Raw genomic sequence first — 12949 nt, 5'->3', positions numbered from 1 at the left:
TAGTTTATTGTCACGTGTACCGAGGTAGAGTGAAAAGCTTTTGTTGCGTGCTAACCAACCAACAGAAAGACAATACAAGACTACAATCGATCCATTTATAGTGTATAGATACATGACAAGGAAATAACGTTTAATGCAAGGAAAAGTCTGCAAAGTCCGATCAAGGACAGTCCGAGGGTCATCAAAGAAGTAGATAGCAGTTCAGCACTGCTTTCTCGTTGTGGTAGGATGATTCAGTTGCCTGGTATCAGCTGGGAAGAAACTGCCTCCAAATCTGTGCGTTTTTACACTTCTAAACCTTTTGCCTGATGGGAAAGGGGAGATGATGGAGTGGCCAGGGTGCGACTCGTACTTGATTGTGCTGCTAACCTTGCCGAGGCAGTGGGAGGTATATGATTTTTATATTAATTCATCATTTTAATACAAAATGTACTGCCATTGGCTCAGAAACATAAAGGCTATTTTGTACCCTCTTCTCCACCTGAAGGCACTGACTAGTAATGAGATAAGGTTAAATTAATTTTAGCTGAAGCAATGAAGTAAATCAATCACTCCCATGTGGCATTTCATCTATCAGGCTACAAAGGTTCTCAGAGAGAGGATACAGTATATTTTCCACTTCATTTATTGATGCAAGCTGTAAGATTACTTTACATTGGGAAATACCAATGAATCTATGGGTACTTAATAACGGATTTTAAAACTGAACACCATTTAAATTTAAACTGATTTTTAATCCCTTGTTATCCTCAGTTGAACAGAATGATGTTGATCAGGCCACCAAAAGTAAGTAGTAAATATTACTTTCAGCTGGCATTATGGTAAGAATGTACTCCACTTTTTCAATTTTAGACCTTCAGCCCAGAGACATTAGGTTAGACGAACTAGGTACCAATGTCTGACTATGGGAGTGTGTAGAGTGTCACCTGAAATGAACGGAATTGGGAGTCTGCCGGGTACCACCCGCAGCATGTAGACCTGGGGAACCCCCCAGAGAAAATACTTTTGCCTTCCATCACAGTGGGTTCACTGTGATGGATGTTTGTGTGAACTTAATTGTGTGTATGTCTGTAGGACATTGTTTTTGTTTGTATGGCTGTGGAAACAAAATTTCGTTTGAGTCTCACTGGGGCTCAAATGACAATAAATTGTATTGTATTGTATTGTATTGTAAGGGGCCAAAAAATGGGTGCTAAATAGATGTGAGGTACCACTTAAATCCACTACCATGGTGTGCTCACTACCACGTCTATATCAACAGCACAGATGGCGGATATTTTCCCCACTGCAAAAGGCCCGCCAGACTCCCCACAAAGGGCCTAAAAAATGGGCTAGCATATAGACGAGCAAGGTACCACTCAAAAATAATGCCAAATGAACAAGTTGAGTTCATAGAGTACAAAATGGGTTAAGCCAGACAAGTAGTCTGCTGCACTACAGGTACGCCCAAGGGCCCATTTAGGGGGTCTGGTAGACCCAAGGCAGTGGATAATTGCTCTGTCATAGGTCAATTTATATTCCAAAAGGTGTGATAGATCATTTAAACTTGGTTTTAGCTGGTACCCACAATATCTAGGCTAGCCTAGTTGGACTAGTGGACTAGGGCGTCCATTTCTGGAGTGTCTGGTACCTGTAGTGCAGCGGACTACTTGTCTGGCGTAACCCATTTTGTACTCTATGAACTCAACTTGTTCATTTGGCATTATTTTTGAGTCGTACGTTGCTCGTCTATATGCTAGCCCATTTTTTAGGCCCTTTGTGGGGCTCTGGCGGGCCTTTTACAGTGGGGAAAAATGTCTGCCATTTGTGTTATTGATATAGGCGTGGCAGTGAGCACACCATGGTAGTGGATTTAAGTGGCACCTCACTCATGAATTTAGCACCCATTGTTTGGCCCCTTGGGGGGTCCCCAGGTCAGCATGCAGCGGGTGGAACCCGGCAGACTCCCAATTTCGTTCATTTCAGGTGACCCTCTACACACTCCCATAGTCAGACATTGGTACCTAGTTCGTCTAACCTAATGTCTCTGGGCTGAAGGTCTATTTCTGTTGGGTGAGTAAAATAGATGTGGACTTTCCCGTCTATCCCTCCATGATGCTATTCTTAGTTTAGTTTAGTTTTGTTTAGAGATGGAGCATACAAAACAGGCTCATGGGCCCACCGAGTCCAGGATGACCACTGTTCACCATTTTCACTAGTTCCATGTTATCCCTCTTTCGCAGCCACTCCCTACACAGTAGGGCCAATTTTACAGATGCCAATTAACCTACAAATCCACATGTCATTAGGATATGGGAGGAAACTGGAGCACCCGGAGGTAAACCATACAGTCACAGGAAGAACGACCAAAACACCGCAGACTTGCTAGAGATCAGAATCAAAACTAATGCTGTCACCCTCAATTCCATCAGCTGCACCTCTGTGACATCCTAGGTCAATGTCCAAAATGTTGACTCATTTGCAACAATTTCTTGTGTAAATTATGCAATGTAAACGCACATTGTGCTTGTTTTGAAGTGTCCATTCCTTATTGACATCCTGTCCATCAACAAATTGGACAACGGACTTTCCGATGCAATTCGCCAGCATAGAACTTTATTTCTCTGCCGTATTTGGCACATTTGTTGAGCAAGTTTATTTTAATCATTTAGCAAACTCACAATAAAATGAAGATTACATTATGCTGAAAAAAAAATTACGTGAAAATTAAAGTGTTCCCTGTTTATATATGTAAACAAAAATAATTAGGGGCGGCACGGTGGCGCAGATGTAGAGTTGCTGCCTTACAGCACTTGCAGCACCGAGTTCAATCCTGACTACGGGTGCTGTCTATATGGAGTTTGTATGTTCTCCCTGTGACTACGTTGGTTTTCTCAGAGATCTTCGGTTTCCTCCCACACTCCAAAGCCGTACAGGTTTGTAGGTTAATTGGCTTGATATAAGTGTAAATTGTCCCTAGTGTGTGTGTAGGATAGTGTTAATGTGCGGGAATCGCAGGTCAGTGCGGACACGGTGGGCCAAAGGGCCTGTTTCTGCACTGTAACACTAAGCTAAACTAAAACATTCATGTAATTGCTTTTAAAGAAAAGTTGGTGCTGGTCACTTTGTGTAAAGATTCCCTGACCTGTAAATTAATAACTACAGCCCACAGATCACCACATCTCTGAGTTTTGTGCTACTTCTGATTATAGGAGCCTGGGGCTGCTCACAGCAATGGGGTGTGATTGGATTTTCGCCATAGTAAGGGGGTAGAGCTCCCTGGGAGTCTCATGCTCTCTAATCCTGCACCTCCACCATTGTTTCCAAGTCTTCTTCCATCATCATAGCAGCCTGGATTAGCATTTCTCATAGCTCAGTGCATGATTGGCATGGCTGATGCCTACCCTGGAAAATAGTAGTCGTATGTGAAACATTCAGATTGGGCTTTAATGTCTTCAAAAGAGTAAACCAAGATAATATTTCATTAAAGCAAGGATCTCATTGTGATTTTAAATGGGTTTGAATTTTTGACACTAATGTCATGAGATCTGGTGGGAGGCTTGGATGGGCTCTCCAACCTACCCAAAGTGGTGCTGGAATGGAACAATTATTTTTGCAATCATTTTGCCTGAAATCTATTAAAATAATTGAAGACTTCCCTTTCTTGGCTTTTACTGACAGTCATGTTTTTTTAAATATGGGCCGAGGCAGGATTTAGGGCTTAGTTTTTGAGTTTCGTGATACACCTCTGGAAAGTACCTACACGTGTTAGATATGTCAAAAACGGATATATCAAACGTACAAACAATGTTCCCACATTCGAAAATTGGGCGTTAAGGATTAACGGCCAAAAACAAAGAGAAAGTTAAATTTGGTTGCTAAGGACATATTTAACCTTAGCAACAGTGACAAATGTACTTTTAAATTACCTAAAACTATGGTAGATTTGTTAGATATAGTAAATGAAACAAAAATCACACACGCACGCACGCACTGGCCAATTGCCTAGCTGGATTACAAACTAACGTAACAAAAATGACCAAAAGTTAAAGTGCATTTGATAAGGTAGCATATAATAAGGTGTTATTGTGGGTTGTAAGGGAGGGGGAATGTAAGAATATTGGCTCAGCCTTGGTGCCATTCAAAACCCATCCTTCCCCATCACTCAATGTGCTGATTGAAGAAAAATATTTCAGAGATGATTTGACATCAAGCAGCTAATGGAGTGAAGTAGAAAGTTTCACTACATTGCAATTAGTTTGATTTTGAGGCATAACATATATAGAACAAGGATATTTCAACACATTTTACGTTCTTTAAGCATTGATCTTTCTCTTATGGAACTTGCAGAAGCTACTATGATGAAACGCAAAACGGCACCTGCTGCACCAGGTAAGAACTGAACAATCCACCATTTCTTAGTTGGGAAATAAAATACAATTATGCCATCTGCTGGTCACAATAATCGGGGAACATAAAACGGGTGATTTTGTTTCAATTATTATTCTATTCATTGACGTTTATTTTTAAGAGAGAACATTAATAAATATCCCAACTGTATTGATAAACTCTAAAAATATCCTAATCTATAATGTATATTATTTTTGTACAGTGAAAGAAACTAAAAAGAGTGAGTATTGCTTCCTTAGTGCTATATTCATAAACTGTGAAATTTAGAAACAATACTTTTGTAGGAGTTAAACAAAAATAAATGTTCTTATGATTATCTTTGCACTTCTACTCAATCTACTGTGCAATCATGTTTTTGCACAGTGTAAAACAAATCCAAAGTTGAACTTCCATGAATTAATTTAAAGGATTTGTGGTTGAATTAAATCTATAGATTTCTGAATATGAATTTACAGTTATAAACTGCCAGATTGTTTAGCTGAGATCAATATCTTGTCATAACATAATTTACAGAGTAGATTCTGATTTTATAGCATAAGATTGTCTCAGTAAAGATGGGCAAGAAAACTGTCAGATTGCCTTTAATCCCAAATGTTCCATCACTCTCAGAAGCAGAATATTGTAAATGCTGGCAATCTGAGAACCAAATCAGAATGCTAGAAATGCCCAGCATCTCAGCAGATAAAAAATGTGTAAACTCAGGATTCTGATGAAAGGTCACTGAGCTGAAACATTTACTCTGTTTTTTTCTCCACAGCTAAATTTCACTTAAACCAAAGATAGACACAAAATGCTGGAGTAACTCAGCGGGACAGGCAGCATCTCTGGGGAGAAGGAATGGGTCTGAAGAAATGTCTCAACCCGAAACGTCACTCATTCCATCTATCCAGAGATGCTGCCTGTCCCGCTGAGCTACTACAACTTTTTGTATCCATCTTTGACCTAGTTCATTTCTTTTGAAAGTAAACAAATCATTATTAGCTAGTTCCGCCTGAATGGCAGTTCAGTCCCACACCAACATGTTTATCATTGTGACATGGCCTCATACATTCCTAGCACTAAATTGATTACATAATTTGGCAGTTCAAGAAAAGAGTGACCCATTTCACAGGCACCTTCTAGCGACACACACACTAATATGTGAAGGAACCACATTCATCCTGAGGTTTTCACGTCATAAATGATCCAATATCATTGAGATTTCCAAATGGTCTAATCCCTTTGCTCTCCTTCATCAACAATGACATGCTAATAGAACTAAATTCAACTATAATTCTCTGGAGAAAATTAAGATGCTTAATAACAAATATTTGAATTTCTCTGTACTTGGCAAATGCATATATTTGGATACTAGAGCTGCATATATATTCTAGGATTGCTCAAGTATATTGATATTTCTTCTGGCTAAATCAAAAGAAATTGGTGTTATTGCTGGGAATGAATTGCAGATATTTTTTCATTTCCTTTCAGTCAAAACTGAAACAGCAGTGAAACCATCAAAAGATTTGAAAGCAGGTAATTGTCTAATAATCTAAGTGTTATTGCATCTTTGATCATTCTAATGGAAACAGCAAAAATCTGTAGTAGTGGATATGTTTCATTACACTGATATTTATTGGTTTAACACACTTCATATATTTTGAAGTTTATACAAATTAAAAATGTTGTGCACAGAGCTATGTTTTAATGACTACAATCATGGTAGAGGAATCAATATATCAAACACACAATGCAAATTGCAATTCCTGTAATCAAAGTAAGTTAATCAAGATCATAAACGTGAGCTTTCTCCTGAAGGCAATAACATATTATTACTTTCCATGGAAAAATAACATATCTATGGCACCAGGATGGAAATTATTATGCTAAAAAACAATTCAAAAACTGTAATCATCTCACTCGTTAAAGAGTACAAGCTCATTTCATTCCAGGGGAAAGAATACATAACATTAGTTAGCCATCATTTTAGTGTAATGCTTACATTTTTTGGAAGGCAGGCTTAAATGTCATGGTAGAAATATATTTTTAGTTGTTTGTACAAGGTATATAATATAGTAGTAACTGTACCTCAAGGTCAATAAAACCAAATTTCAGAGGTGGAATATACAGTGGCTTGCAAAAGTATTCATACCCCTTGAACTTTTCCACATTTTGTCACGTTACAACCACAAACGTAAATGTATTTTATTGGGATTTAATGTGATAGACCAACACTAAGTGGCACATAATTGTGAAGTGGAAGGAAAATGATACATGGTTTTCAATTTTTTTTACAAATAAAAAACTGAAAAGTGTGGTGTGCAAAAGTATTCAGCTCCCTTTACTCTGATACCCCTAAATAAAATCCAGTGCAACCAATTGCCTTCAGAAGTCACAAACAGCATCATGAAGCCCAAGGAACACACCAGATAGGTCAGTGATAAAGTTGTGGAGAAGTTAAAAGCAGGGTTAGGTTATAAAAAAATATCCCAAGCTTTGAACATCTCACGGAGCACTGTTCAATCCATCATCCGAAAATGGAAAGCGTATGGCACAACTGCAAACCTACCAAGACATGGCCATCCACCTAAACGGACAGGCCGGGCAAGGAGAGCATTGATCAGAGAAGCAGCCAAGAGGCCCATGGTAACTCTGGAGGAGCTGCAGAGATCCACAGCTCAGGTGGGAGAATCTGTCCACAGGACAACTATTAGTCGTGCACTCCACAAATCGGGCCTTTATGGAAGAGTGGCAAGAAGAAAGCCTTTGTTGAAAAAAAGCCATAAGAAGTCCCGTTTGCAATTTGCCACAAGCCATGTGGGGGACACAGCAAACATGTGGAGGAAGGTGCTCTGGTCAGATGAGACCAAAATTGAAGTTTTTGGCCTAAATGCAAAACACTATGTGTGGCGGAAAACTAACACTGCACATCACCCTGAACACACCATCCCCACTGTGAAACATGATGGTGGCAGCATCATGCTGTGGGGATGCTTTTCTTCAGCAGGGACAGGGAAGCTGGTCAGAGTTGATGGGAAGATGGATGGAGCCAAATACAGGGCAATCTTGGAAGAAAACCTGTTAGAGTCTGCAAAAGACTTGAGACTGGGGCGGAGGTTCACCTTCCAGCAGGACAACAACCCTAAACATACAGCCAGAGCTACAATGGAATGGTTTAGATCAAAGCATATTCATGTGTTAGAATGGCCCAGTCAAAGTCCAGACCTAAATCCAATTGAGAATCTCTGGAAAGACTTGAAAATTGCTGTTCACAGACGCTCCATCCAATCTGACTGAGCTTGAGCTATTTTGCAAAGAAGAATGGGCAAAAATTTCAGTCTCTAGATGTGCAAAACTGGTAGAGACATACCCCATAAGACTTGCAGCTGTAATTGCAGCGAAAGGTGGTTCTGCAAAGTATTGACTCAGGGGGGCTGAATACATTTGCACGCCACACTTTTCAGTTTTTTATTTGTAAAAAAATTTGAAAACCATGTTTCATTTTCCTTCCACTTCACAATTATGCACCACTTTGTGTTGGTCTATCACATAAAATCCCAATAAAATACATTTACGTTTGTGGTTGTAACGTGACAAAATGTGGAAAAGTTCAAGGGATATGAAAACTTTTGCAAGCCACTGTAAGGTGTAGCTGTTACAAAATCATCATACATTTATTGAAAGCAACTAAATACAAATCTATGTTCTCATTAAATGCACATTTGCCAGGATGATGCCAAGAATAGAAAGCAATTGTAAAGTGGGGAGGCTGAAGACACAGGAGAGGTGATGACTGGAGACACAGGAGAGGTGATGACTGGAGCTCTTTCTTAAAAGAGCTATTAATCGCAAAAATTGGAACAGATTATTTTTGATTACGAAAGTAGAGACAAGAAAGTTTAATTTTATATTTATCATAAGAAGTGAATAGAAAAATTCAGGGACATTCCTTGATGCATTGTTTTGTAAGATTGAGCAGAAACTGCTTTGGCAAAGACAATGGAAGAGGTAGAGAGCAGAATATTTGTCAGAACAAAAACCAGAATAAATATTTGAAGCAGTATAATATATATGAATATAGAGGAGGGAGTATATGGTGAGCTAAATTTACACTATTCTAATAATATTGGATTATAAGGGGTTTGGTTCAGAAAGACAAACTGTATTCATGCTGAAGTTCAGCTATTGTGTGCACAATGGGTGACCTCTCACTGTTGCTTCAATGCTAGAATAAGAATAGGACTGTGTGTCTAGCTTCCCAGCAACACCACAGCAACACCACAGCAACACCACAGCAACACCACAGCAACACCACAGCAACACCACAGCAACACCACAGCAACACCACAGCAACACCACAGCAACACCACAGCAACACCACAGCAACACCACTTTTTAAAAAGAAATGTGCGCGATTCATGACTACATTTCACAAATTCCATGGAAACCTTCAAAACATAAGGTTGTTATTTTTGAAGTATATTTAATTATAAGCCCAGAGGAAACTTTTCTTTTGCATTGTTGCACACATAACAATCTGGCTGAGCTGCAAAATGCTGCATTTGAAATTCTAGTGAATAACACACTCAAATAACTATTGAACAACTGCTTTATTGTTATTTGCTGCACTGTGGATGTCAAAACAATTGTAACAGTCACGTGGTGACCTTTGGAAGGAAGTGATTTTTTTTTTTGCCTTTTGCATGTGGAGGTGGCATTTGGCTGCATTGCAAGGTTCCCAAAAGTACAAAGCATCCATAATAGGTGATTCTGCATTTATACACTACTTCCTTGTAGCTTGCTCCCATCATTTCCCCTTTGCACAGAGTCACCCCTTCCATGTTAACATTCAAAGTAGCCGGAAGAGTCCTCTCTCTATTGTGTGAGCCATTAAGGATTACTTCCTATATCAGAGCTGTGAGCAAAGGTGGTGCTTATGCATGAGATTTCACCCCAATACTGACTCTGCCCAAAACACAGTGGTCTTACATGAGACAGCCAGGTTATACGGTTTTACATCTTGCACGATGAGCTTTTTCAAACAATATTACCAATATTGCAAATGTCAATTCATTTCCAGGAAGGTGCAAATGAATTTCCAGTGCATCATTTCCAAAATCAGAACAAATGCAAGTCTATTACTTATTATCAAGCTGGCCACATTCTTTTTTCATCTGATTTATTCGTGTTTTCCTCACACAGTGCACATTTCTTATTTTGCTTTTCATTCTCCTTACGACACCTAACATTTACAGTCAAGCAGTTGGCTGCCACTGACACTCTTAAACTAATGATTTGAAGATGTATCATTGCAGTACTTGTTATTGATCCTCTGCATTTCTCTCTATTCTACTTGAGAAGCATCCATTTAGCACAGAATGTTAAACTGATCAACTCTACAGGGGATAGCTAACCTTGAATAAAATCCTTATATTATGCAGTTCTGCACATTTGAACACTCACACAAACAGGTGCATTTTTGATGGTTCCACATTATTAACTAATACATTAGATTTAACTAATGAACATTACTGCATTCAAAAATACATTCCATCACCTTTAAAAGCTGTTTCATTGAATAGGTTTAGTTTTTGCATGAATTGACTGACTTCTGTGTGCAATTTGCATACTAAATATCCCACTGAATATCTCTTGTGAGCATTTAAAACAGAGATGTACATTGTCTTTAAGCATCTAAATCTGATAAACAAATGAAGCCTTGTGTGTGCCAGGTACTGGAATTGTAAAACAATCCAATGATTTGCTATTTTTGTATCCTGTATGCTGGATGCCCCCATGAATGGAAATGTTTGAAAACCATTGTTTTTGTATGGGAAGTGAAGAAGTGCAAGGAATTTTTCTGCTTTTTAGGGGCAGTTTTTTGGGATCAAGGATGACTTGTTTCTGCTTTGGCTTAGGGGCTTCTAATATGACCAGTAAGAACAGTATAGGAACTGCAAACTCTTCAACATATGGGGTAGAAGTTGACTGATGAGACAGATGAATGGATAATGAGGCAGTGCACTCCTTCCACCACTGCTGTGTATTTCTGAATAACTGCCTTGAAATAATTGATACAGCTCAGACGCTTCTTCTCCACTTTGAGTAGTCTTGGGCCAGAGATTACCAGGGATCGGCATTCCTACAAGAAGTTTCAGCACATTCTTGAAGTTTTTACCCCGTCAAATTGGAAATCATCTTCCATAACAGTTTGCAATGGAATTATTGTTTCCAGAGTTTAGAGTTAGCATGTGAATGATGTTGCTTGCCCAATGTGACAGTCTGTGAAGAAACATGGGTATCAATGGTGGAGATGATGTTCGATGTGGCGGCGCCTTGTGGCAGCGGCTCGACTGCAGTCCGTCCGTCTTTTCTTTATTTTTGTCCTGTTAGGTGTATGCTTTTTTGTTTTATGTTTTAGATGTGTATAGGTGGGGGTGGGGGAAACGTTTTAATCTCTTCCCTGTACGGGGACCTGACCATTTCCCTGTCGGGTCTCCATTGTCGTTGGGCCTAACATCGTGCAGCCGGCGGCCTCCAACCGGAACCAACCTGAGGGCTCCAGTTGTGGAGCCTGCGGACTCACCATCGCGGAGCCGGCCGACTTTGGAGCATGGAGAGCTGTGGTGGCACGCGGCTGCAGGCCCAGTGGACGGTAACATTGGAAGCTCTCAGGTCCCTGGTAGGAGACCGCTTTTCGGAGCTCCCGCAACGGCAACTTCTCCCACCCGAATTGTGGGGTTAAAACGACCCGGAACTGGGCCTTACATCGCCCGGCGTGGCTTTAACGGCCGCAGGACTTACCATTGCCCGCCGGGGGCTCTAACATCAAGACCCGGAGCAGGGCCTTACATCGCCCGGTGCGGCCTTAACGGCTGCGGGACTTACCATCGCCCGCCAGGGGCTTTAGCATTGGGAGCCCCGGTCGCCTTGACACAGCAGTTGGAATGCTTGACCGTGGGAGAAGAATAAAGAACAGGAAAGAGACAAGACTTTTGCCTTCCCTCACAGTGAGGAGGTGTTTGGAGATTTACTGTGATGCATGTTTATGTAAATTGTGTTCATTGTGTGTCTTGGTGTTTTTTTGGATGTTATGACTGCAGGAACGAAATTACGTTCGAACCATGTCTGTCTGAATGACAATAAATGGCATTCTATTATATTCTTGAAAAGTTGCTTATTCTTCCATTAAATTGCAGGATTTTGAGTATTGGAATTTTTCAGTGCATTGAAATGGCTTTTGCATAGTCTAAGGTAGACACAAACTGCTGGAGTAACTCAGTGGGTGAGGCAACATCTCTGGAGAAAAGAAATGGGCAATATTTTGGGTCGAGACGCTTCTTCAAACTGATGTCAAGAGAGGGGGCGGGACAAAGACAGAATGTTGGCGGAGACAGTAAGACTAGTGGGAGAACTGGGAAGGGGAAGGGGATAGAGAGAGAAAGCCCAAGGGCTATCTGAAGTTAGAGAAGTCAACATTCATACTGCTGGGCTCTACACTACCCAAGTGAAAAATTGGAGGTGCTGTTCCTCCAATTTGCGCTGGGCCTCACTCCGCAGTCCCCGTTACGGACGGCCGCTGTCCAGGCTCTCTCTCCGGGATGATCGGAGCTTCGACATCGGAATGGATCGGAACACAGGATGTATATTAACAGTGCAGGGGAAAAGCTAAACTGCAATTTTATTTTCACAGAGAAAGTAAAGAAACAGAAACCCACTGTTGCTGCCTCTGTTGAAAAAGGTAAAACGTTTGTTGATTTAATTCTATTAACTGCAAATTATTTATTGTATGCAGGAGTAAGGAGGATCTGTAGACATTTTGTAAAGAATAACATTTCTTTGAGGAACTCAATTGAATTGAATTGAATTGAATTGAATTGAATCCTTTATTTGTCATTCAGACCTTTCGGTCTGAACGAAATGCTGTTGCCTGCAGCCATACATGTAATAATAACAAAACACAATAAACACAAATTAACATCCACCACAGTGAGTTCACCAAACACCTCCTCACTGTGATGGAGGCAAAAGTCTTAGAGTTACTGTCTCTTCCCTCCTCTTCTCCCTCTGCGCCGAGGCGATACCCCACCGGGCGATGGCGGCCCGGGGGGTGGTCGAAGCTGCCCGCAGCTGTTGCAACGGGTGCTCCGGAAAACAGGCACCAGCCTGTGCCCTGCGAGCTCCCGACATTGTCCTCCACCGGCCCGCGGCCGAGCCCAGGATCCAGGTCGCCGCCGCCTCAGCCGCCGTAGCACCGTCTCCGCTCCGCACCGGGCCGCCCACAAGGCAGCGTCTCAGCCCCGCACCGGGCTGCCCCCACGGAAGCACCTTCCAGCCGGTAGCCGTGCCGGCCGCACAGGAGTGTCTCAGCTCCGCACCAGGCCGCTCGCTCGGGAGCGCCTTCCAGCCAGTAGCCGTGCCGGCCGCACAGGAGTGTCTCAGCCCCGCACCGTTCGCCCTCACCGGAGCGCCGAGTCGTGCCGCTACCCGGACGTCGCCACAGCTCGAAGACGGCCAGCCTCGCGTTGGTGAGTCCTGGCTGGCTCTACCTCCGGACCCTCGAGGTCGGTCGCAGGTTGGA

General features: G+C 41.5%; 1 protein-coding gene across 1 annotated transcript in view; it reads left to right on the top strand.

Annotated features, from left to right (window-relative positions):
- The window catches only part of trdn (triadin), a 353412-nt gene that overhangs the window by 165724 nt on the left and 174739 nt on the right, over window positions 1–12949 (top strand). The window contains exons 20-24 of the mRNA XM_033022051.1: window positions 754–786; window positions 4330–4371; window positions 4592–4609; window positions 5860–5904; window positions 12062–12109. Coding sequence (XP_032877942.1) covers window positions 754–786; window positions 4330–4371; window positions 4592–4609; window positions 5860–5904; window positions 12062–12109 — 186 coding nt within the window. The remainder of the gene's footprint in view (window positions 1–753; window positions 787–4329; window positions 4372–4591; window positions 4610–5859; window positions 5905–12061; window positions 12110–12949) is intronic.

The sequence above is a fragment of the Amblyraja radiata genome, chromosome 5 (genome assembly GCF_010909765.2).
Source record: "Amblyraja radiata isolate CabotCenter1 chromosome 5, sAmbRad1.1.pri, whole genome shotgun sequence".
Taxonomy (NCBI): Eukaryota; Metazoa; Chordata; class Chondrichthyes; order Rajiformes; family Rajidae; genus Amblyraja; species Amblyraja radiata.
This window is presented reverse-complemented; position numbering and strand designations above follow the sequence as displayed.